We start from the raw sequence: 27460 nt of genomic DNA on the forward strand, positions 1-27460 counted from the left end.
GAGAGGAGGGTTCGGGTTGAAGAGAAAAAGAGAGGAAGCATAACGAGTAAGAAATAAGAGAATAGAAAACGGCTTAGCCCTTAGGGTTGGGTCAACATAATCCACTTCTGTATCTTTATTTCTCATCACATTATTACCCTGACTTACCTTCTTTCTTTTTTTTTCTCAATTGTTATTTAAGGCCTTCTATTTATTTTATTATTTGAGCGTGCTCACAAATCTAACCGAGTCTAGCCAAACTTATATCGTTTAATATTTGAATCAAAATTTGTGTTCATAAACGGCTCATTTGATAATCAAATCTAACTTATACGAGCCGATCACGATTTCGCTCACTTACACCCCTATCAGATATCATTCTCCATAACCAAGTAATAGGAAAGAGAGAAAAAGAGATTAATAATAAGGGATGAACTCCTCCCCCCTTACATTCATCACACAAAAGTACTACAAATGCTTTTTAGAAAGAAAAACAAAAAACAAAAAAAAAACACTCACACACCAAAAGTTGCATTCCCATATTATAACGAAAAAGACTCATTTACTTTGCATCTTTTCCTTGAAGAAGAACAATCTTACTCGTCCATCTCATCGCCGTCATCAATTTCCTCGATCTTGATCTTCTTCACTGCCTGAGCAGCATCATTTCTTGGGCCATTGGCATTGGGGACTTGAATCAACACATCTGTTTTCAGACCAGTGGCTGCATTAACAAACCCTCCATTCCTCTCCACCCTATACACCAAATCACTCCCGTTTGGCCCAGCATCTATATAAACAGTTGAGTTTTCATCAATCTCTTCCCTTATAAGCATTTTTGACAGCTCTGTCACCACCTTCTTCTCCAGCCACCTCCTTATAGGTCTAGCACCATAAACCTGAAAACAAAGAAAACACAACCATTGTTCAGTATCAGTATCAGTATCTTGATGCAAGCTAAAAGTAAACCAGATTTCAGCCTCCAGCACCCAATGACACTAACCGGGTCATAGCTTTCCGCCAATATGTAGTCCAGCGCCGCATCGGTTACAGCCAAGGCAACTCCCCTCTCGGCAAGGCGGCTTGCGACGTCCTTCATCTGTAACCTGGCTACCTTCCTTAGCTGCTCATGCAAGAGAGGATCAAATACCACAATCTCGTCGAGACGGTTAAGCAACTCTGGCCTGAAGTGCTTCCTTACCTGCAAAGTAACAACAATGATATCTCACTAACTTCCAATTTCAACAAGAAAAACAAACCTATAAATACCTCATTGAATCAAAATACATACCTCTTGCATTACTCGATCGCGTGCGACTTGCATCGAGACTTTTCCCGTTAGTCCAGAAAGGAGGTGCTCAGCTCCGAGGTTTGAAGTCATGATAATCACAGTATTCCTAAAATCGACAGTGCGGCCTTGGCCATCGGTTAACCTTCCATCATCTAAAACTTGAAGCAGAGCATTGAAGACAGAGATGTGTGCCTTCTCCACTTCATCAAAGAGTACTACGCTATAAGGCCTGCGCCTCACTGCCTCCGTGAGCTGTCCCCCTTCCTCATGTCCAACATACCTGAGAATTGCAACCAGGAATGAGATAAGAAACTATTCTTAAACGTAGAAGTAAAAATCAACCCTTATAAACACATTGAATAAGATGTGCTTAAGACACTTACCCTGGTGGAGCACCAATTAACCGAGAAACCGAGTGTTGCTCCATGTACTCGGACATGTCAATCCTAACCAGCAGATTTTCATCATCAAAGAGTTGTTCGGCAAGAGCCTTTGCAAGCTCTGTCTTACCAACACCAGTTGGACCAAGGAATAGGAATGACCCTGTTGGCTGCTGGGGCCTTCCTAACCCAGCCCTTGACCTCAACACTGCCTCAGCAACAGCACCAACTGCTTGATCTTGTCCAACCACTCTTTTGTGCAACCTCTCAGCTAGCCCGATTAGTCTCTCTTTCTCGTTCTGCCCTAGCCTTGTGACAGGTATGCCGGTCCAGCGGCTTACAACCTCAGCAATATGGTCGGGCCCAACAGTCTCGGTTAACATCAAGTTCTCTTGATCAGTGTTTCCTTCAAGCTGTGCTATAGCAGCTTCCACTTCCTGGATTGCCCCATATCGTAAGTCAGCAGCTCTAGCTAAATCATATCTTCTCTCCGCCTCTTGTAAAGCAATCAAGAGCTCTTCACGCTTTTGCTTCAGTCGGCGAATCTCATCAATTCTCTCTTTCTCCTTTCTATACCTCATCATCAAAGGTTGAAGCTTGTCCCTTAAGTCATCAAGCTCTTTTCGTACCTATGAAGACAATAGATTCAAATGTAAAAAATCCAAACAACACCCAAATAACAAAACATAATTACTACCTAACCATCCTTTTTGGAGACATAAAACTTACTTCAACAAGACGAGCTTTACTAGCTTTGTCCTTCTCCTTTTCCAGTGCATGAAGTTCAACTTCTAGCTGCATTCGCTTTCTTTCAAGGTTATCGATTTCTTCAGGCTGGCTATCAAGTTGGACTCTCACATTTGCACATGCTTCATCAACTAAATCAATGGCCTTATCAGGGAGATGACGCCCTAAGCAAAAAGTAGACAATTACATCAACATTCACAAAAGAAGAAATTTCAATCCCTACGTCAACAAAAACAAGAAAGAAAGCTAAGTACATACCAGTAATGTATCGGCTTGATAGCTGGGCCGCCATAACAAGGGCCCTGTCGAGAATCCGAACACCATGATGGCCTTCGTACCTCTCCTTCAAACCTCTAAGGATGCTGATTGTGTCAGCAACACTAGGCTCAGCCACATACACCTGCTGCAGCCTTCTCTCAAATGCAGCATCCTTCTCCACATATTTCCTATACTCCTCAAGCGTGGTTGCACCAATGCACCGAAGCTGCCCTCTAGCAAGCATGGGTTTAAAGAGGTTGGCAGCATCCATAGACCCTTCCGTCCGACCAGCACCAAGAACAACGTGAATTTCATCGATGAAAAGTATAACTTTTCCCTCAGCCTCTTCAACCTCCTTCAATACAGCCTTCAACCGCTCTTCAAACTCTCCCCTATACTTTGCTCCCGCAACCAGAGCACCCATATCCAATGCTATGAGCCTCACATCCTCAAGATTACTTGGTACATCACCTCTGACAATCCTTTGAGCCAAACCTTCTACCACCGCAGTTTTACCAACTCCAGGCTCTCCAATGAGGACCGGATTGTTCTTAGTTCTCCTTGACAGAATTCTAACAACTCTCCGTATCTCCTCATCTCGGCCAATGACCGGATCGAGCTTTCCTGCCTGCTCGACAAGGTCACGCCCGTAAGTCTTCAAAGCCTGGAATTGCGTATCCCCAGAAGCACTCTCCACCTTCTTTCCTTCCTTCCCACGAAGCTTTTCGAGCTCCGACTTCACTCTGGCTGTGGCAATACCAGCTTCTTTCAACAAGTCCCCAATTTGGGAGTCTTCAAGAAGGCCAATAATTAGCTGATCAACAGCTAAATGTGTGTCCCCACGTGCTTTTTGCGCCGCCTGTGCCCGACGAATAACTTTAATTAGGCTTGTGCTCGCTGGAATCTCATCAGGGGTAGGAGACTGAGATGGGAGTTTCTTCAATGCCTGTTTGAACACTCTCTCTACCGACTTCGTGGCTTCTTCACCGCCACCGGCACTGGCAATCGCTTGGCTGAAGATGCCACCGGGATCGGAGATCAAAGCAACCCCAAGATGGAGAGGAGTGAACTGTACGTGGCCTGCACTCATTGCCAACTCATGAGAGCCTGCAAGCATCTCATTCGTCTTGTGGGTGAACTTGTCAGGATTCATCTTTGCTTCTTAGTTTACACCTACAAACAAGGACTACAACCCAAAAAAATATTGTCAAACTTTTGAACCATAAGATCAAAGCCACAAACAATAGAATTCACATTGAAGTTCAGTAAATAAATCCTCGTAACCAAAAGACATTTAAAAAAAAAAAGACATATGCGACATTGAAGTTTAGTAAATGAATCCTCGCAACCAAAAGATATATATATATATATATATATATATGAGCGAGAATTACAAAAGAAGAATGCAAATCGTAAAAAGACATATATACAAAAGACATTGCAAATTGCCTTCCAAAAGAAGATTGAAAAAAAAATACAGTGAACGTGCATTTCTCTGGGGTTTAAAGAATCACAACATGAGCAAGAAAATGGAAGAGAGGTGACAAGCTGTTCTGTTAAATAGAATTTTGGGCAATACCCAAAATGTATATTGTTCCCAACACCATGAAAATCTGAGCTAGACAATGAGAAATACGTGCAGACAGAGTGCTAGAGAGAAATTCTCCTTACCGTTTCAGCGGGCACCGGAGTTCTTCAAAAACTTGCTTGACAGATATTTACAACTATCTCTTTACCAAGAAGATATGCGCTATGATTTGAATACAAAAAAAATTCGGCCTTTTTGTTTTTCTACACTATGGGTTTGCGCGAAGAGAGAAAACAGATTACTGGGGAGAGGAAAGGATGGGAGTCCTTTTGTTGGGCAAAAAGAAACGTCTGGAATGAGCAGAGAGAAACTTCTGGAAGGACGTGAAAACCTGAGAAGTGGCACTAGAAACGTCTAGAAACTCCCTGATTTCCCTAGAGTTATCGCCCACTCGCCGAAAAAGAAGTTGTGTACACGTCTCGTATTTTATTGGGTAAATGCATGTTTTCTTCATTTTCTTTACAAAATAATTGAAAAATGTAAACGAAAATTTAAAACTGATTTTTGGTCTTGATTAAATTTTAAAGAGTTAAATACGTAATTCTCCCTCTAGTTTCGGCACTTTATTTTTACCCTTAGAGTTTCATTTAGATCACAGAAAGTATATGCTTTCGTTAAAATTTCATTTTTTTACTTTTAAAGTTTCATTTAGATCACTGGAAGTATATACCTCTATTAAAATTTCGTCTAACAAGTTGTAATTAATTTTTTATTTTTTATTTTTAAAAAATATATTTAATCTTTTAAATTTTTTTAAAAAACATAGATTGTGGTGATAGAGATTTTGAATTTTTTTTTTTTAGTAACAAGTACATAGAATAGGAAAATACCACAATCTTTACTACAAAATCAAATCTCTTACAAAAAAATGCAAGAGTCTGTCAATTAAATTAAAAGACTAGCAACCAAACAAATTAAGACAAATTCTTTAAATGGGAGAGAGAAATGTTATAGTTTTAAGATACTAATTATACTGTAAACCCAAATCGCAAAAAAACTGAATCCAACACAACAATGATCCGAGGAGACAGGCGTTAATTAATTATGATAAACAAATCTTGTTCAACGCAACAAACACAAAAACAGAGTCACTGACATACAAAAACAGAGTGTTAGAGGGAAGTTTCTCCTTACCGTTTCAGCGGACACCGGATTTCTTCGAATACTCGCTTGCCGGATATTTACAGCTTGATCTTTGCGAAGAAGATTTGCGCTTCGATTTGGAAAAATTAAAAAAAAAAAAAAAAAATTAAAAATGGCCTTTTTTTGGTTCTTCACTTTGCTGTGCGCAGATAAAAAAAACAGTGTAGTGTGAGGGGAGGAGAGGGATGGGAGCCCCTTTTGTTGAGCACAGAGAAACGTCTGGAAAGAGATGGAAACCTGTCTAGTGGCACTAGAAACTACTAGATTTTGCCACGTCATTTTTTATAATTAAATATTTGGTACGGGAAAACTCCTTGATTTCCCTAGAGTTTTCGCCCACTCACTCGCTGCAAAAAGAGTTGGTGTTCACGACTCGTATTTTGTTGGGTAATTTGCAAGTTCATCACTTTCTTTACAAAAACTTGAAAAATTAAAACTGATTTTTGGTCTCGATTAAATTTGAAACCACACTTCGTAGTTTGCTATGATTAACATAATGTAGATATTTTGATTTGTTGATGATATATTTTGTTAGTTTGTGGCAATAAAGATTTTGATTTTTTTTTTTTTTTTTTTTTATAACAAGTGTATAGAATATTAAAATATTTAGGGTACTATAACTTTTAGTATAATTTGTTTACAAACATACGTTGTTGTATTTTAGTAGTGAAAAAATTAAGAAATTAAATTTTATGAGTAAATTAAATTTAATTTCTAATATGATAAATATTATATGAATTGTTAAGTTAGTTTAAAAAAAAAAAAAAAATTGTAGTAAAAGTAGTAATAACATGTATCATAGTATTCTCTCGGTCTGCTCCCTCCTCCTCTTCCCTTCCCCTTCTACTTCCCGCTCCTACCTCCCCTCCCCTTTTGGGTTTTTTTTTTTTTCTTTTCTTTATGTTTGTAGGTGTTCTCCGACCATATCAGCAACTTCGGTCTCTCTACTATGCGTCCGTACACCTTCCACTGTGTTGTGTCGTTCATCTCCTCCTTGGTTGTTATTACTGCTTGTTAGTTGTTTGTTTGTATTTTTTGTTTTGAATAAAAAGTTTCTCTCTAAATCTGCCATTATGGGTGAGGAAGAATAATTAGATGTGAAATATTATTTTTCATGGCCTGAATAATTAGGTGTGAGGGGTTATCTCTCACAACCAGTTTAAATAAATTTTGTTAGGAAATTTGGCTACCCATGTCTTAGATCTAATTTGCACAGAGTAGATATGCTTTTTAACTTCATTTGTACATGAGTTATTGGAAGATTGAAATCATAGATAACACCTGATTGTAATAATTTTTGTTTATATCTATGACTTTGAACCTTATAACATGTGGCTATGATTTTTACAGAATAAAAAAAATTTTAAAAAAAAATTATAATAATAAAAGAAGGTTTGGCAGCCAAACGAATTAATAGAATTTCTTTTATAGATAAAAAAAAAATTAAAAAAGAAAAAAAAGAAAAAGAGAGAGAGAGATTGTCTGGATATGAATTAATGCTAAAGTATAATCAAAGGCTTTCTATATTATTATTAAGGAGATGAAAGTTACATTTTTTTTTCTTTCTAATTGATGAAAGTTACATATTGATTTATAGAGTTACATGATGTCATAATAACATTTAGGAATGATAATTTGTGTTTTCCACCTTTCATTAATTCTAATTATTTAATTTTGTGTCAAATTAAGAAGTGTCGTCAAAAATTGTTAACCATCGTTATAAAATCTTTTAAAGATTTTATCAAATCTTCCCCAATTGTGAAAATAAAATAAAATAAAAAATCTCATGGTCAAACTTAAAGACAATCAAGTAATATTAGTCAACGGCTAATTATCATTGTCATCTTAGGCCTAATTATATTACATAAACTGAAGCCTTCGACAGTTTATAGAAATGTTTATACCAAAAAAAAATTAAAAAAAAAAAAAAAAAACTAATTTGTTGTATAGAATATCTTATATCTTCGGTTCACAATTGAATGCTATTTATATATATATATATATATAAATAAAAAAAATAAAAAATAAAAAAATTAAGTTATTTTTTAATATTTGATTTTGAAAATAAAAACTATTTTAGAGAAGCAAATTTATGTATGTTTTTTTAATTTGTTTCCAGCTAGCACTATAAAGTAGAAAGTACGAGAACCTACCAGAGCTCACAGCCCACTCGTATTTCCTTATTTGGCAAGTATTCCATTCCAAGACGATTCGACAATGTACTGCTTGGCCACCGACCAGCGCGTGCATCTTACCTGTGCAAGTTGCAACAGCGTGTGAAATGTGAATTACGCAATTGCTCTCCATTAAAAGAAATAAACAAATAAAGCTCTCCATAAAGTATTTACTGTATCCATCGGATCATCTTTCTATTCAAGATTTTTTTTAGACTATCCATAAAGTATTTTCTGTAATCATCGGACCATCTTTCTATTCAAGATTTTTAGTTATTTTGATTTAACTGATTTACAATTAGTTTATTGTATTATTAAAATAAACTAAAAAAATTTTGAAGTATGCTAAAAAAATAATTTAGTCATTACACTTGAATTTCGTCAATTAATTTAACAAACAATATGACATTGACTTAAATAGAACAAATATCACAATTTTATTGGCTCTAACGTTTCACGCTATTAGAATTTGTTAAGTCAGTGAATAAAATGTGACTATAAGGACTTAATTATTTTTTTGGCATTTCTAAAGGACATTTGAATTCATTTTGATACCTCAAGAAGTTAATTGCAAATCAGATAAACTACAAAGACTGATTTTACATTTTTTTCCAAACAAAATAATGACTTTGAATTTTTAATTATGGCGAATTGAAGTCTTAATTAGGCCCTGTTTGGTAAATCCCTTCCTTTTCCTTTAATACTATTCACTTCATTTAAAAAAAAAAAAAAAATCAACATCAACATCAAAACATTCTCATTTTTTTTACTTTTTATATCACATCATTTACTTTATATATTACATCATTTATTTTTTACTATTATTTAAATAAATAAATAATATTACAAATCAAAATTTTTTTCACTTTTCCATTCACTTTTTTACTTTCTTTTTTTTTTTATATCAAACATTGTGCCACTCAGCTACAGTATCCAAAGACAAAAGGGTTTACCAAACAAAGCCTTTATCAAGTGACAAATAGGTTTCTGTCAGATTTTCAAAAATGGGTTTTCCTGGCAGATTTTCGTCCAATCTTTAACATAAAACTAGCCACTTATTTCATTATTCAAGTCAGGCTAATAAAATTGTGTTCAGTTACTCAACATGCCACACCAACAATTACATCAAAATATTTTAGAAATTAGGGGAGGGAAAGAGAGGTGGAGATCCACCCATAGTCAGCCTCCTCCCCAAAATGGGAGGTGATGGGTGGCTCCACCCTGCCCACCTCACAGAAGAGGAAGGATAAGGTAGGGGTTGCTTCATCCTCTGCCCAATGCCCCACAGAGTGGTAGTCAAGGTGGCATCAACGTCCAAAGAGTGGAAGAGTCGTTGCCAAATGTAACATTTTGAGTAAATTTGTTTTGAGATTTGGTCTCGTTTGATTATGAGAATTGCTTGAGGGCCATAGAGGGACTTGCGGTTCGAGTCCATGGGTCGGGTTTGTGTCATATCGAACAATACAAGTATATGGGTCAATCCGAACGCAACACATTTTATTAAATAGGTCAAACTTTTCAACTTAGACATAACTTGTTTAAATAGACTCTGTCACCTAAAAAACTGTTTGAGAGTGGTCCGACCACCCTTATATATATACTTTTTTTTAAAAAAAAAAAAAAAATTTATTAATGATATTTTTTTAGTTGAGTTGAATGTAAATCAACAAAGAAAAAAGTATGTTGATATGACATAAAAGTTAAAAGAATATCAACATAAAAGTTAAAAGAATTTTGAATTTTTTTAAGTGAAAAGTAAGGAAAGTCATTTGTTAATCTTTATACTTTTTCGTTAGAAAAGAAAAACAAAAAATAAGAGGTTTGTCAAACAAACCCTCTTTCTCCTCCTTGCCAATATCTTTTCTTTTTTTTTTTCTTTCATTTTCGAAAAAAATATCTTTTTTTCTTTCCCCTCAGATTCTATTTGTTTTGATGTAAAATTTTATATATATTTGGTAAGAATAAAAAACATTAATCAACATAAATACTTTCAAAGTAAAAAAATAAATAAATAATGCATTTAGGATACTTGCGCCTTTTACACCGCTCACATTAACACAAGAGCTCATACTTTCTCATAAAAAAAAAAAAATCACAAAAATTCGTTTATCTATTCTTGAAAATCATCACCCATCGTTGGTGTGTAGCAAGCTACCAAGATTTTCAATTTTTTATTCTTCGTTATATATATATATATATATATATATATATATATATATATATATATATATTAAACTGATCTTTTAGTTTTCATTATATATTATTGTAAATAAAATTACTAGATTATATAAAAATATTAATGATTTTCGTCTGAAACAAATATCAGAATATGTTTTCAGAATCATTTTTAAAATGTCAAATCAGTAATTTTCACTTGCAATGTTTTCAGTCAAAGATATTTTCAGCCAGAAAATGTTTTACGCAGCCTTAATTAAAATAAATATTTATTAACTTCTTTCTTAATAAAATTGAGACACCTCCACGAAAAATAAAAACAAAGAATTCGAACTCTCTATTGGGTACACAATGAAAATCTTATTTGACACATACTTTCAGGTCAAAAAGAATACTTACATTTATTCTGCATTATATTTATCATAAACAAAATGAGGGCTGTGCACACAAAACATTGCTTTCTGCATACTACAACGGATAAACGCCCCTCACCCAACTAATTTTCCGTCTCGGATGGTAATCATGCATTGAGAAGAAATACGAAGTTGCTTTAAGAGAAGAAATAACATTAGAAAAACAATTAATGTCAATAATTTGCCAATATTCTTCTACAAATTTAATAGATTAATCCTTAAATTTGTAGAGTCCACTATTAACTTACGTGGAGTTCATATAAATTCAAAATTCTAATGATTAATTTATAAGATAAGATGAAAAAAACATTGACATCAATCATTTCTCCAACATTAGTCATTGAAACAAAAGGGATTCGTTCTGCCATTCAGAAGGTTCCCCACCCCAACGGCCCAATCTCACTGGGAATAACAATAGAAGCCTCAATACAATACTCCTTCCAACTTCATCACAAATAAAAATACCCAACTCGGTGACAAAATTCAGGATTATTTTAGGGGATATTTTGAAGAAACTACATAAAGGCAAGAACATCTCCTAAATAATAAAACTACATAAAGGTCAGAACATTAAAGAGTTGCAAGCTTTGAGAATTGGGGTAAAAAATAGGCCACCGTTTATGCTTTTGCTGCATTAGTGTCATATTGACGACGTGTAATTGCAAAGGTGGTTCATCTCTAATTCAGCTGAAACATAAAAATATGACGCAAGATCTTAGCCAGCTAAAGGTGGGCAAATAAATCAGAATAACACTAAAAGTAGGACTTTTATCCCCTTCTATTCTCTCAAACATGATGCGGCCTTTAAAAATCACTATTGAATTTGGAATGAATGACCATTAAATTTTGATCTAATAGTTTGGTAATTTTAAAAGCCACATTACATTTGAGGTTTAAAAAGGGGATAGAAGATCTACTTATAACATTACTCAATAAACCATGCGCCAAACAGTACAACCTTTCTTTTTCCTGGTATAACTAGATATCTATCATTTTGACATAGTGCCATTTAAACTAATATTGCAAGACAATCAAAGGGGAAAAGAAATTATAACTAAGAGGAAGCGATAAGCAGTGATATCTGATGAAAAAGAATACAAATTTGAATATGCTCTTCCATGTACATAAAGGTTATTCAGGCAAGTGTTTTCCATGTAAACTCTTCTCAGAAAATGTGCCTTCTCCATCTCCAACAGTTTCTACTCTCGCAGCAAGCATGACCACAGACGATAAACAAGAAGTCTCTATGTACATTAATTAAGGAGATACTCACTTATGAGATTCTTGTCTGAAGCAAGTTTTCATTCCTCATCGCTATCATAAACAACTGCCATTCGGCGGTGGGATGGCATCTTTCTTGGAGGAGAGTCCTCATCTGACTCGATCCCTTTGCGCTTCAGACTGCCTCCAAAGTCCCGGCCCTTGTGCTTTGGCTCCTGAAACATATCCAAAAAGCAGGATAATTGATAAAAGTTTATTTCACATGCCTCATATATAAAAGGACAATGTATATATTCCACACTATCAGAATCTCACCCAATTAGAACGACTTATCTGAGGTAAATTTATGCTTTCAAAACTATAACTGAACTATCTAGAAACAGATACTTCGTTGCTTATATGATGCTGAACAGTTTCACAACCCCAAACAATCCAAATCTGTGTCAAAGAACTCTCAGCTTCCCCAGCAAAAGTGTAGCCCCATCAGCCACATGAATTATAATAAGCATGGTTCATTTATCACTGTTTCAGTTAAGACTACTCATATTTTCTTTGGCAGCCTCCTGCGCAGACTAGACCAAGGGCAGTTCACACTACAACCAGAACTTGTAAAGAGTGTTTCAGTTCCTCTCCAGGATGGATGCCAAGGCATTTTAAGATTTAGATGCAGAATGGAACATACACCTAGTGTCCATTGTCACATCAAACCATACACATGCACGGATACACAACAGTAAAACCCCATTAAAAAAAATTAAAAAGGAAAAGAAACACACACTGACATAACTATCATATTGACAGATGGCAAGCTTTTTTTAGTCAAGCCCTAGTAAAAGTAAATGATAGATCTCGTCCGCCATCCAAACAGCAGAAACATATCTTACAATCTTTTGTTTAGCTCTAGCTTGTAGTGTCACCAAGCTTATTCCTTTATTTATCAAAAAAAAATATCTTACAATCTTTTGTTATGTATTACAAGTTGTTCATCCAAACAACCAAAGAGGCTGGATAATCAACCTGTACTGCTAAAAAGTTAAGATCATAACATCAAGCACAGAGGAAACATTAGAATCCTAAAAAGTCTAAAGGTATTATTTTTCGAAGTATGTGTGGATGTAAGACTTAATATTAAGGACGCATACACTCATAATTTGAAGTTTCCACAAGGGATTAATATTTCAAAAACAAGGAGTGCCGACATTAGATGCCAAAATCACGGAATGACGATTTTAATGAAGTATCAAATCTCTTGTGCCCCAGTTAGAAGAGTAACATTATGTTTCTACTTTCAAGACCTACTCTTCTATGTGTAACAGACTGACTATTTTGTAAAATTGTAGTCTGGAACATCTGGATTAACCAAAGAAAAGGGCATACCTCAGCCTCCTCCTCCTCATCCTCCTCTGATGCTTCTTTCACTTCTGCCTCTTCTTCATGATCTTCTTCTTCCTCCTCCTCTTCGTCATACTCCTGCTCTGGCTCTGCAGCCCTCTTCCGTGGGGGAGACCTCTCATCTTCCTCCCCATCAGTTTCATACTCAGACTCCTCTCTTTCACTGTCAGAGAAATCCACTGGGCGCCGAGATGATTTAGCAGTAGGCAGGGATGACTTGCGAGGGATGTCTTTGGGTCCCTGTGACTAAAACACCAAACATGAAAGCTCCTTTTAGCATAACAAGTAAATCAACACCATTTAGGAAAAAGAGATTCACTTAAAAGTTCCAAGTCATGAGACCTTCTTAGCATTCATAATGCGTTTCTCAGCTCGAGCTTCCACTTCCAAATCTTCCTCAAAGTGGCGGCGAGAACGTCGAGAATCATAATAATCTGCATCTTCATCCTAAATAAAGGTGGACAATTAGGATAATTGGTTCTGGCTTGGACAGGCACATATAGAAAATAAGATTCCAGCATATTACACGAAAATGAAGCCTACAGGCTCTTCCACACCTTTAAAAAAATGTTTGTGGTCCCCAGAAGTAAAAAGATTCCAGTCTAATTATTTGAGCAAATTCCAACAGAATCCAGATTTCAAGTGTAAAACAACTGCCCATAGATGAAGGAAAATAAAAGGCCAAAAATTATACTTTTTCTCCTTTTCCTATACATGGTAAGAGCAAGAGCTGACCTCATCAAGAGCATCCTCCAAGAACCCAGGAGAAAGTTGGCGCCTCCTGTCTACAGTTGGGGTATATTTCCGGCTTACTTTTTCCCTCTTCCGGTTAAGAAGTACACTAGCTCTGATCGATTGACTTTCAGCCTACAAAACCATCAGAAAAGTGGATATATGAAATCCAAGACACTTAATACAACACACACTATAGCCAATGCAACTAATTACCTTTTCTTTTTCCTCCTTTTCCCTCTCAGGATCAATGTCAGTGATGCAGTTCTTAACCTTATAAACCTTTTTATGCCGTGAGTCAACAATAGCAGTCAGCAGTCTATGAGAATTTGATGACAAAGACGATGGCATGAACCTCATCTTTCTCAAAACTCTTCCTTGAGATTGGAGGATTCCCTGTAAGCAAGGCATATAAGGATTCAAGAACTTCATGAAGTTCAAAACAGAATATGGAGAGAGCCGCACAGTGTTTTAGTAAAAAGTAGAAAATAAGTCATGACCCTACAAGAAGAAATCAAATATGAGATCTTATATTGCAATGACCAAGCTTGGCGGGCTAGAATCAAGCTTCAGGATCAGAACCCAAAGTCAACAGAATCTATTAAGTATTTGGTATGCATATGTATTATATAGCATGATCTTCTGATGAATGGCTAAATTCTGTTCCTGCTGATATAGAGATGGCCATAAAGTTAAAATATTCTCATCCTACATGTGTATATTGCATTTTTGTTTGCTAAAAGAACATTTGAGGGTTTACACGTGATGTGATGTACCCATGAGCAGCTTACAGGGAATTAAAAAATGGAAAAAGGGGAGGGACAATGAGCTTGGAAATTTAATAGAAGTTTAATGATCTTGCAGTGATTTTAATGGGTCCAGGAATGCCATGGCAGGAAGGAATAATCACCTCAATTATTCTGGTGAAAACATTACAGCATAGACATTTTTTACTCAGCTAAACATGCAATAAAGAAAGAGTGGAGGGTAAAAGAAATTGGATGCATCTTAATATATTGTTTGCTTATGGTTCTCTTTAATGCATTGGGCAGTTTGCTAGATTTGATGAGGAAACAAAAAAAGCTGAAATGATTAAAGACGTTATATTCATGTATCACACAAGATATCGAAAAATAAATAAATGAATAAAATATCAGACATTTCATATGGATATAAAGTCACCTTTCCATGTCTAAGAAAAAGATGTGCTTGATCATGTTGTGCATCTTGCACAGATATGTCAAGAACTTCATTCCCAATTAATAACTGCAAACTGCCGTCTGACCATCTCACAAAGCGCGCATTGCTTTCATGCTACAGATCACAAGGAAATATTGAGACACTAAATGAAAATCTTACAGTAAAAGTTGAACCAATTTCAGAATTTAAAGCCGAAAGACAGATAAAGATGTTTCAATTACAAATAACAAAAAGTTAAATATAGTAAGTTGAAGAACTGCTACATAGAAGGTATCCACAATTGGAAAATCTACCTTCAACAATGCATAATTCATATAGAAGGTAGCTCTAAATTCAGCATTTGTAAAAAAGCTCTCTGAATTCACTTTGGCAAAAGCATTTTAAACAAATAGACACCAAGCAACTTTCTAAAACAATAAACGCAATTAATCAGGTATGTGTGTGAAAATAATCAGAGAATCTTTTGATCAATCTCCTATTGAAGACAGTAATGTAAGAAAACAAATGTAAAGATTAGCAAGTTTGATGAGCATGGTGACATAGAAGGTAGCTCTAAATTCAGCATTTGTAAAAAAGCTCTCTGAATTCACTTTGGCAAAAACATTTTAAACAAATAGACACCAAGCAACTTTCTAAAACAATAAACGCAATTAATCAGGTATGTGTGTGAAAATAATCAGAGAATCTTTTGATCAATCTCCTATTGAAGACAGTAATGTAAGAAAACAAATGTAAAGATTAGCAAGTTTGATGAGCATGGTGACATAATCAGAGGAACTGTGACTTGTATTCATCCCAACAGATTTGACTTCTGCCTTTCTTTATATGAATAAACGTGTTTGACTACTCTTTTATGCATGTGGGTATATGTATAACAGATAACAATAAGAGATAATTACTTACAGATGATGTGCCATCTGGATTTCGAACAGTCCTCCAGCGCACAATATTGTTCTCTAAGCGTATACGTTTCTTAGATCCAGATTCATCAGTCACAAAGGTATCCTCTTCCACATATGTTTTAGGATCAAATGGTTTTGGGTCAATGCCCATTATATTAGAAACTTTAATCATGTTCATCTGCAAATAGATAACGGAGTATTAAAATTTTGCACCAAGTCGTGAAATTAAAATAGTTGTGATCCTTTTCTAAATTCACATGATCTGAATGCAATTATAGTGAAGAAAAATAACCATCAAGTAATTACTTTGCCCACTTGCAAAAGAAAGTAAGATGACCAAACTATGAAGAACTTCATAAAAAATAACAGTAGAAGAACAGCAAAATATGTTCATATACATTTTGATGACTGAACCATGCATGTATATGATGCCGATGGCAACATAAGTTGAACAATTCAACAATTTCTCACCAAACAGGTAAGTAAAATGCAGTTTAGCAAGATCTTTTTTCAAAGTACAAATTGACCCCAAACCTCAACCTCCACTTACACAATTGCATCCTATGCTAATTCAATAGGACATGAAGATGAGACCATTATTAAAATCTGGAGTGACTAGTACAAACAAGTAGACCACCTGAATTAATTTAGCTTCAACTTTATGCTATATAAAGAAAAATACAATGCATACCCATTAAATAAGGTGTGCAAGCACCATGTAAATCAAGCAAAATAGATAAACTATGAAAAAAATCATAGCAGCACAAAGAATAACGTATATACTTTTTCTGGACGAGCTGGAGGTGGACGTAATGGAATCTCGAGCTCCAATGGGGGACCAACCGGCTTCTCTTTAAATTTAGCCTCAATGTTTTCCTCTTCTGACTCATACTGAGCATCTTCATCAGCCACTATATCCTCTGGTCTTAGACTCTTCCCATAGCTCCCTTCCTCTTCCATAGGAGACCTCTAAGACATGAAAATATTTTCTATCATACGTAGACCACAAAGATATATGAACGCTTAACAGGATCAAAAGATGCATATACTAAGCATATTGCATCATGACATCCGATACTTACATTTGAATCTTGCTCAATTTCATCATGAACTGCATACTCAGCTGCTTCTTCATCATCAGACTCACCAAAAACATCACGAACAGCTGAATGTGAAATTTGAGTCTGATCCTTCTCTTCCTCTGGTGATCTATTGTTAAGTCAAGTTTCCCACAGTCAAGATAGCTGACTACTTGTCATCATCATGTGTAGGTACAAGGATTATGGTAATAGTAATATTCTTTTGTTTTAATATCTATGCAATGCATAGTGCTTAGTGAGCACACCATGCATGGCCAACCCAGCCCAGAAAACAGCATCCAACAACAAATAAGAAGCCATGTTAGTCCATTGGGAACATCAAATTTAGCTATGGACATGAGCCTAAATGCAACCTTAGTAAACCAAAGCTTTGACTCTTTTTTTCACGAAATATGGGATCGAAGACAGGAAAAGAACAAAAGGGGGGTCCATAGACTAGGTTAGAAGCATGCATGAGTATTGTGGATCTAAAAAAGGTAATCAAAAAAGTCAAGACCCCAAACTAACAGGAGGTTTACAACCAAACTTAACCCTAAAAGCACCTAAAGATACAACCTTCTCATATGTTTTTTGTATCTCCATCAAATACCTATACTCTATAAATCCGATGCACTTAAAGTACCCATTCCGTATGCACCCATAAAGATGCAGACAAGACATACCCACATACAGAATGTAAAAACAGAAGAATGAACAGCCCCAACCTATCCCCCCCCCCCCCCCCCCCCCCCCCTTTCTCCTTTTCCAGAACATGCATTGACACGAGAGAATGAATAAAAGAGGTGATAAAACTACCTAAAACCATAAGATTGAATAGTAAGAGAACCCAAGAGCAGCAAGAGATCCTTCAAGATGCATCTGAATGAGTTTGGATGTGCACAAGTGTGTGTGTGAGAGAGTGGAGTGGTCGTATGAAAATTACCTTGGACTTCTACCCTGATCCACCCCCTCGTCTTCATTGTCAGGATAATGATTTTCCTCAGATCCACTTTCAATAACATCGCGTCTCTTGCTTGTTACAACTCTTTGACCATACTCTTCTTTTTCATCACTATCAGTATCTTTTCCTTCACTTTCTTCTCTTTGATCACCAACTTCTACTTCTTGGGAACTTTGATCTCTTTCACCCTCACTTTCTCCAGGATCAGGATCTACATCATGCAATTCACCTTCACTCTCTACTTCCGCCTCCCCATGCCCCTCCACTTCACCTTCACCTTCAGCCTCAGGCTCCAGCCCTCCCTCTCCTTCATCCTGGAAACAAAACCATCGCATTAGGAAAGAAAGAAAAAAGTTGAATCAAGCAGCCAAATACCATCAGAAAAATAAATAAATAAAATTGAGCCATTACACTCCTTAATGTGACTTGGCTTTCAACAAAGACTTCATGCATACAAAAAATTAGCATTTTCTTTGTTTCCAGAAAAAAATAAAATAAAAAATAAAAAGGAGGCATATATTTTCGCAAAGCTCAATCTTGATGACACGGGCACAACTTTCTAACTGTAACTCAAATTTTTTTTCAGTTATTTCCTCTATACTTCAATCACTAAGACCCAATTTTGACCATCTCAACTGCATAAATATAAAACTTAACCACAATCAAGCAAACTTAACCACATGATTTGATGAACAATTCAGAAATCATTTTTGCCTCTTAAACCAGAACGCAATAATGAGTACACATACACAATATATACGCACATACCCATTTATTTAATCTTCATTCTTCAACATATAGCATCTAATGCAATTCCCCAAACCCATAAGCATCTATAATCGATTTCTAATCGAGTAATAGTACCTCCAAATCTCTAACACATCCATATACAAAATAAACACCCATAAACAGATTTTTATATGTGCATGTATTACTCTCTAAATCGATAATAACATAACGAAACTCATAGACCCTAAAAGCCGCAACATGAGAATCAGATCCAGACCTGCGAAAGAATGTCTTTAAATTGATAAACCTAGCATTCCGAGCAAGAAATCGTATCTGAAAACTTTGTTAAATCTATATCTATAAATCTTTCTAAAGAGAAAAAGAGGGGAAAAAAGAGATAATTCTTAACAGAAAAATTGGTTAAATCTATACCTATAAATCTTTCTAAAGATAAAAAAGAAAATTCTTACAGAGACGTAATTGGGCTGAGGATTGGACTCGTGCTCGGAATCAACCTCTTCCTCCTCTTCCGATTGATCGCCGAACAGGTTCTGCATCATCTGGTGCCGCTTCTCCTCCCCCATCTCTCTCTCTCTCTCGCTCGCTCTCTCGCTTGCTCTCTGTGACTGTGTGCGGAGCTGGGAGCTCTGAGGGCACTATGGTATAGCGCGGATCGGACTTCGCTCAATTTTCTTCGCGTTTTATCGACCCCCAATATTTTCTTGACACGTCAGCGTTGGGTTCGAAAGGACGGGACCCACCAATGCCTTCTCTTATGGGTCCCCTTAATGCAATTAACCACGTAACCTTTTTATATTTTTACTAATTTTGAATTAAATATGTAAATTTTAATAGTACATAAAATGTTAGGGCCAATATTTTTTTTTTTATATTTGGAATATCTTATTTTTCAAATCAACCATTAGATTTATAAACCTATGTAAACTTTACATAAGTCAATGGCAGATCCCATAAATCTAACAATTGATCTATTAAATTTGTAAAAAAATATGAGTTAAATATTGAGAACTTATTGATCTCTACCATTTCTCGGAGTTTATAATAAAAAATTAAAATATTCTTTTAGTGTCATCATAATCCTAAGTGGATATTATTAAAAAAAAAAAAAAAAAAAAAAGGCCCCTATTTCTCTCACATGATTTTTATAAAGTAATATCTACTTAAAATTATGAAAACACTAAAAAAATACCTAACATTTATCATTTTAAAAAGAAGGTTACGTAACTTCTTCTGCTCCCATTATATTTTCCCCTATTATGCGTCCTGCTACTTGCTACACCATTGCTCCTCGTTTCTTGCTCCAATAGCCTCTCACGCCAAAACAGTGTAGCACCAATGTAGCTGGACTTGGACTTGGTTTCCTCCGCCCAAAAGCCCTCTCCGGTCTACACCGCTCTCAAAGACCTCATCCTCACCTTTACTGTTATAATGGACGGAAATTTGCTACAAACTAATTTATAATTAATTCATACAAATTAATTTAATAAAGTAACATATATCTCATAGTTATTAAAAAAAATGTGAGAACTATATGTAATTAAAAAAACATATGTTTCTCATATGCTAAATGATACATGTCACTTTATTAAATTGATTTATATGAATTAATTTTGTCCATAATGAACAGCTCGACACCTTCGCCTCTAGGTATGAGATCTTAATCCGCAACCGACGGGCCAAACAGGCGACTTGGGCCTACCTCCAGCCCATGTCCTCAAAAAGTAATATTTTTATTTATTTTTATATATTTTCAAAACTAAATCAAAATGAATTTCAATTTTTTTATTTTTTGTTCAGAAACACTTTTTAATTATCCAAACAAAATTTCACCTGTAAGCCGTAAACAATAATTTTCTCTATTGATTAATAAAACAATAATGGCTTAGCGAAAGCGGCTCGGAAACAACCCATTGATAAAACTTGGAATTTTGATATTCCAAATTGTATCTGTTATACTGTTTGACATATCTAAAAGATCTGTCTTTAATTAATATATGATAATGTGATCTTTTTTAAAAATAATAATAATAATAATAATAATTTTCAATTTTAACTTTTTTGAAAATATTTTTCAATACAAAATCGAAAACTCTTTTAAAAAATGCTACCTAATAGGACATTTTCTCTATTGATTAATTAAAATCTTAAAACTAGTTTTTTAATAGTTGATTATATGAAGAAAAAAAATATTTGTGTAAAAATTTTAAAAAAAATCTGTAAAAAGTCGATAGACAAAAATTAATTAAAAATATTAGCTAACTAAGAGATGTTTGCCCCATCTCGCCCCTGCTCCCAACACTCTTGCCCCAAAACACATTAACAGATAGAACTATAAGTTTTGTTTGAAAGCAAATTAGAAACTTAAGCCCTATTATTCACACTTGAGTATAATTTATTGTTGATATGATGCATTTTTAAAAAAATTAATTCCCAAATGCACTAAACAAAAGAAATATGAAAAATGGTTTTCAAAATCAAAACAAATGAATCCTAAGATATTTAATTTTTTATTATTATTATTCCATTACAGGATTTGTTTCAAATAAAAAAAAGACAAAGTTTTCTTCTAAACTGAGTTTGAGGAATTTTTTTCAACTTACTCTATAAAATTGACATGTGTTCATTTTTTTAATAACATGTAAGATGTACATGAGTTTTAAATAAAATTTATTTTAATTTTGTCCCTACTATTAAAAAAATATGTGCATTTTACATGTTCAAGAGAAATATGTCATTTTTACAAAGTAAATTAAAAAAAATTCTTTCAACTCAGTTTAAAGAAAACTTTATCCGTACAAAAATATCATTCCTTTTGAATTCATTTTGCAGTGATTTTTTTGTTCTTTCATTCAATGACTTCACATATAATACCCAAACGTCTTTTCTTCTTTTCTTTTTAAACCTTTTTGTATTGTGAAGTCTTGTGTTGGATGATGATGTTTTTGTCTTTTGTGTTGGAGGTTTCATCTTTATTCTATCGCATTCTTAACTGACCATTGAATCAATGAGAAAGGAAGAGAAACAAATAATTGCATAGAAAAGTACCCAATACTAGCAAGTTTCGTCTACATGTGACCAAAAAAAAAAAAAAAAGAAATGATGAAAAGAAAGCCATTTAATTTATGTTTCTTTTCTCTTTCAATACCATGATCCATCCATAATAGGGAAAATAACATTCTTGATCCACAAGTCAACTATTAATTTATATTCTCTTTTTTGCTTTCTATCCACTATCCATGATACCCATTTGATTTTTTTTTTTTTTTTTTTCTGTTCCTTCTTTGACGTTTGTTCTTTTGATTAGCTTATTGTAAAGTCACAAGTATATATTATTCATCAATAAGTCAGCTATCAATAGACCCACGTGTGAATCAATAAGTGTTGTCACATGTTTGTTTATTTTCTTTTTTCCTTCCTTTATTTTTCATGAGTATGGGAATTTCTCTATGTAGTTGACAAATCAGTTGATAGCAAGTCAAATCTCAAATCAAGCATGGATAGTATTTGGTAGTTAAAGTTAACAATATGTTATTATTGCACCATTGTCACAACTATATTCACAATATGAGTTTCACCACTAATCTCTCACCCTTCAGTTAGACAATTGGTTCTACTATCTTTGTCATCGCCACTTTCAATATATCATCATCCCATCCATAGCTATAAATAAGAAGGGTTGGAGTCAAACAATAGTTATTGAATATTTATACGACATGTTTAATATATCATGTCATTTTTGTGTCATTTTAAAATGGATGTACCTTTTAAAACTATTATTGAATCTGTGATAAATCACTTTAAAAGTCGCGTCAATTTTAAAAGAATACAAGAAGGACATGAGTCTTCATTTTAGCATTACTTCATCTTCGCAATACTAGTATACCGAATATCATTTGAAATGATAATTCTAATGAGTTGGGCAATGCGTTTATATGTATGTGTACTACCAAGTGTTTGAGAAATATAGCTTTTAAATCAAAAAGAGCTTTTGGGCAAAAGCTTTTGCTAAAAGTATTTTTTTGCCATTTTTAGGTCTTTTGGACCTTTAAAAACGCTTTTAATTTTTTTTATCTAATGAGTATTTTTTCTTCAAACAGACTTTATGAGTGTTAAAAGCACTTTTATGCTCTTCAAACGTAATCCCAAACAGGTTCTTAAAACTTGTTTGGGATTGCGTTTAAGAAATAAAGCTTTTAAGTTAAAAAGAGTTTTTGGGCAAAAACATTTTTAAGCTTTTGCCAAAAGTGCGTTTTGGCATTTTTTAAGTTTTTTGGACCTTTAAAAGCGCTTTTAATTTTTTTTACCAAACGGACTTTTTGAATGTTAAAAACACTTTTAAACCCTTCAAATACAATTCCAAACAGGCTCTTTCTCTTTTGTATTCGATGATGGTGTTATCACTATTAAACGTGTGTTGTAATATTTTGAGATTTGACTTGGTGACCGTTTATAATTGATGTTGCCTTTATTTTGATATGTTATGTTTTGATGTGGGATCCGGATTCCCTATAATTCATAGGAGAATTCGAATTTCTGAAATTTCAGATTCAGGTCATACATTATTTTATTATTTTAATAGTATTGGGACACGTGGCAGGATAATGGCTCTTTGATGAAAATAAATGGCTTGGATCTGAAATTTGAGAATTATAGGGGATCCGAATCCTTTGATGTGGGGGAGTGGTAGACTTACAAACAAATTTTACAGAAAAACTTTTACAAACTGATGTGGCACAACATAATTAGGTTTTTCAAAATTTGAACTTATCTTATATCCAATCATGTTGTGCCACATCAGTTTGTAAACGTGTTTTTGTAAAATTTATTTGTAAGCCTAGCATTTCTCTTTAATGTGTTATGTTTTATTTTTATTTAATTTTATTTTTTGTATTTTGTGCTTTAAAAAGTATTTTGTATTTGGATTTTTTTTAATTCAAGAAATTTATCTGTACATGATACTTTAACAAATAAACTAATTTTCCAAAAAATAAAATAAAAACATGAATCTCATTATAATATTCGATGACATGCACAATAACATAAAGATCCATGCACTCAAAACATGATATCTCATTCTAAGAGTAATGTTTATATATCACATTTTTATTCCATAATTATTTTATACTATTGACTTGATAGTTTTAACAGTTATTTTTTCTTTTAATAATGACTTATTAGCCACGTTAGCATTATGGAATAATTATGGAATTAAAATATGTTTTTTTAGCAATACCCATCAATTTTAAATATATATACTTATTCTGCTCCAGGTACAAGAGGCCCAAACATTTAAAATGGGGTTTTTCATCTTAAAGTAGTAATATAATATTAAAATTTTATTTAAAAATCATTTTTATAACTTTTGAGATATAAAATTACTAATCAAATTTCCACATTAAAATTTTCTTAATATATTATTTTCAATAGATAACATAACTAATTTATTTTATCTTTCTAATTAGATAAGCCATTGTAAGTAGGATTTAATTAGTTGTGTACTTCAACGACACGCGATTGAAACTTGTAACTACGATCAACAAAAATCAATGGCTTATAATAGTAAGTATAACATAAAAATATCAAAGAAATAAAAAATAATAGAACCAAGAAGCAAAAGGTTAGAAGTGAGGGAATAAAATAAGATTAAAAAAATATTTATTAAAATGGGTTGTGCTTTAGTTTTGAATTTTTTAAGATTTTAAAAGTACAACATCACTTTTTATTTTTAACCATCATAGCATGTCATGACTGTAATTCCCCAAAATTCGACTTGATCAGCTTAGTAGGATTACTCGCAATTACCTTAATTCAACTAACTGGTAGATAACTAGGGGATTGTCTATCTCTAGCATAATCAGAGTAAATGCATATGTGTGACATTAATGAATATTAGGAATCTAAAATCATCACATAAGCATGTATCATCAAGCAAAGACAAGGAGCTAATCGAAATGCAGATATTCTAATCAAACTTGATTACACAAAGTAGGTCTCCGACTCATCTTAATAACCAAGAGTGGCAATCTTGCCATGGTCATCTTCTCAAAAAGAGATTTCCTACAAGTTGTAATAAATGCGTAAGTCTAAAGACTTAGTAAGTAAACCTCATAGTTGGGTATGAAATTAGCTAGTTATTGGTGAACGAAAATAAACATGCATTTTTAATAAGAATTAAAATGAGGTGTTGTCTATGTTAATACACCATGAAAGTATGGTTTTATTTAAAAATTAAGAGGTGTAATTCCAACGGCAATCGCTTATAAGTTTTAATGCAGAAAAACTAATGCTTTAATAAGTCGTAACTATCATATATGGTTTACCCGATATATTACCCATTCTCCGTAGGGTTGGCACTGTCTCGAGGGACCTGTAATACAATGTCGGTGCCCCGGCTATTCTACGCTACCGTTCATGTAGTGTCCCAGAATTTTCAAAGCTATTTAAATAGATTATTTTGATAATGATGTTATTTTAATATCCATTGTAGCTAAGGGTTTTAATTCTTGGGAAATTTATGAGAGTGGTAATTAGAGAATGGTAATTGGTAAAATAGTAAAATGAGGGTATAATTGTAAATTGAAGATAGAATGAGGGTATAATTGTAAATTGAAGGTAGAATAGTATAGGGTTGGTGAAATAGTATAGGGTTGGTGAAATAGTATAGGGTTGGTGGAATAGTAAAATGAGGGTATAATTGTAAATTGAAGATAGAATGAGGGTATAATTGTAAATTGAAGGTAGAATAGTATAGGGTTGGTGAAATAGTATAGGGTTGGTGGAATAGTAAAATGAGGGTATAATTGTAAATTGACGATAGAATAGTGTTTGATTTTCTCCTATAAATAGAGCTCTTCTCCTTCAGAATTTTCACCACTCATCTCCTCTCCCATCTCTTGCATATATTCTTCCTTCTTCCGCTTTTTACTCGGTCTTTCTTCTTTCTAAGAGTGTTTACTCAGAACAGAGAGAGAAAGGGCGAGACCAAGCGCTACAAGAAAGAAAGAACACAAGAGATAGCAGACTTTAGAAATTAGTTTCAAAAGTTATACTAGTGGTGTTAGTCATATTGGAGCAACTAGATTCCTTCATACCACTTCTAGTTTCAGTCTAGAGGTAAGTAAATTCACTACCCCTTCTAAAGTTACTTCATGTCATGCTATTTATTCATTCTTTAGTAAATTGTAAATGATTATTTTATTTACGTATTATGAAGTTATGTTGCATGCATGAAGGATTTCTAAATGAATTATCTAGAAAGTTTCTATTTCTTTAAACGCTTTCTAAGTACAACGAGTTTATATTTGAAAAGGTTTCCATTTTAAGAAAAGAAAGTTGAGAAATGATGATGATTATAAGAAAGAAAAAAGATGATAAACCCTCCTACATGTTGCCCTAAGATGCATCAAAAGAAGTACAAAGAAAAGTACAAGAGATGAGATAAATGTTTATGAAATGAGGGCACATGTATGGAGGAGAGTATTTTTGGCCCCAAGATAAGATAAGATGAGAGTTCGGTACCGATACTCGGATGGAGGCGAAACCACTGAAGGAGGCTATGCCAGAAGGTGGTATTCCATCAACTAGACCGTTGAGTGCACCAAGAAAGAGTTAATTGACGGTCGGGCATGGCTGTGGCCACAGTTCAGTGCCATGGTCACAAGGACCCGCAACCCTCGTGCACAGGGGTAATAGTGTACATGGGCCTTATTATGAGAAAATGATACTATATTTTCAACGATGATATGCTATGATGATTTACAGAGATTATTTATAATGATGCATTATGATGATGATTTATAAAGATGATTTACAACGATGATCTATTACTAGATGTAATAGTATGTATATGTTACGGGAGATGCAACCGTACATACAGATATTATTATGGCTAGAATTATATTTATTTGCGAAAATGATTTTCAAAACTGAGAACAAGGAGTAAAACTATTTATGGTTGTGGATTTTACTTGCTGGGCCCCCTTTGGGCTCATTCAGTTTTATTTCTTGTTTTCAGGTAGAAAGGATGCTGGAATAGGAGGCCGGAATGGGGACGGGAATAATTATTAATTTTCAAAGTCTTTTCATATAAGTTATTGTAATAATATGATATTCTGCAACTCAAGTTTAATGTTTTCTAATTTCGCTTGTAATAAAATCTCTTGAATAATGTTTTATACATTTATCGTATCCTTTAAAATCAAGTACTCTGATAGACCTTATAGATCTTTGCAAGAATTTTGTTGTAAAAGAAGAAAAGTGGCAAACTCAGCCTTAACGGGTTGGGGATGTTACAGTTCATAACTAGCAACCCGACCAAATCTGACATCGGGTGGCCCACATTACTAATAATGTATGTCCAGTAATAACCCACCAATCAAATATTGCTACATCGGCCACGAAACAATCATTGGATCTAATGCCCATATAATATATCCACACATATTTGACCATAAAATCAAGTATATATAGTAAGCCTATGGCCATTATATTGTACGTACTGGTGTCTTATGTCATATGATGCATCTTATTAAATCAATTATTAAGACAATTATCAAGTTGTGTAAAATGTAAATATGCTTATATCATACGCGTACTTAGTCAGCTAAAATATCACACATTTTTAAGGAAAGTAGTCGTAAGTATTTACTTACCTCATACCCTCGCTTGAGTCATCAGACATTCTGAATGCATGTTATAACGAAACATGGCTATCATTATACACAGTGCTAAATGTTTTACTAAAGACACATAAGGTCCTAATTGAGAACAACTAACTAAAATGTCACAAAACTTTCCTTCTACACATTTTGGGCTCTGGTCGAGCATTCTGTCCAAGGAGCGAACGTTCGGACATAATGGGTAGAGAACGTTCAATCAGAGTCAAAATGCAATATTTGAACTTTTATCTTCAAGTTACCATGTTACAAACTACACCATGTTCTAAAGTGGAAAATGTTCATTCTCCTGGGTTATTGCAACCTTTGCCTATTCCTAAGGGGAGCTGAACTTATATTTCTATGGATTTTATAGAGGGTTTACCTCTTCCTCATGGAAAAAGTGTGATATTGGTCATAG

General features: G+C 34.0%; 2 protein-coding genes and 1 long non-coding RNA gene across 4 annotated transcripts; 1 reads left to right on the forward strand and 2 right to left on the reverse strand.

Annotated features, from left to right (window-relative positions):
- Window positions 1–377: 377 nt before the first annotated feature.
- Window positions 378–5559, reverse strand: HSP101 (heat shock protein 101). Of its 2 annotated transcripts, none has more exons than XM_059585255.2 (7): window positions 5378–5559; window positions 2656–3841; window positions 2380–2561; window positions 1654–2279; window positions 1271–1550; window positions 983–1180; window positions 378–878 (listed from the first exon to the last, which is right to left on the reverse strand). In XM_059585255.2, exons 2-7 carry the CDS (start codon window positions 3806–3808, stop codon window positions 576–578), a joined length of 2742 nt encoding a protein of 913 aa, XP_059441238.2. In that variant the 5' UTR covers window positions 3809–3841; window positions 5378–5559; the 3' UTR covers window positions 378–575. The 2 variants fall into 2 exon arrangements, with proteins under 2 accessions (XP_059441238.2, XP_059441239.2); XM_059585256.2 differs by lacking the exon at window positions 5378–5559 and adding an exon at window positions 4327–4424.
- A 5620-nt stretch (window positions 5560–11179) lies between these two features.
- On the reverse strand, window positions 11180–19037 carry VIP4 (leo1-like family protein). Its single transcript, XM_059586475.2, has 11 exons — window positions 18835–19037; window positions 17618–17949; window positions 16678–16804; window positions 16379–16564; window positions 15597–15773; window positions 14676–14807; window positions 13710–13889; window positions 13497–13628; window positions 13104–13208; window positions 12747–13007; window positions 11180–11584 (listed from the first exon to the last, which is right to left on the reverse strand). The coding sequence occupies exons 1-11, from the start codon at window positions 18946–18948 to the stop codon at window positions 11450–11452; spliced, it is 1881 nt and encodes a 626-aa protein (XP_059442458.2). The 5' UTR covers window positions 18949–19037; the 3' UTR covers window positions 11180–11449.
- Window positions 19038–25413: 6376 nt separating this feature from the next.
- LOC148587088 (uncharacterized) lies at window positions 25414–26561 on the forward strand. Its single transcript, XR_015911808.1, has 2 exons — window positions 25414–25498; window positions 26400–26561. It is a non-coding gene; the product is annotated as an uncharacterized LOC148587088 (long non-coding RNA).
- Window positions 26562–27460: the final 899 nt, after the last annotated feature.

The sequence above is a fragment of the Corylus avellana genome, chromosome 3 (assembly GCF_965113065.1).
Source record: "Corylus avellana chromosome 3, dhCorAvel1.hap1.2, whole genome shotgun sequence".
NCBI classification, from domain to species: domain Eukaryota; kingdom Viridiplantae; phylum Streptophyta; class Magnoliopsida; order Fagales; family Betulaceae; genus Corylus; species Corylus avellana.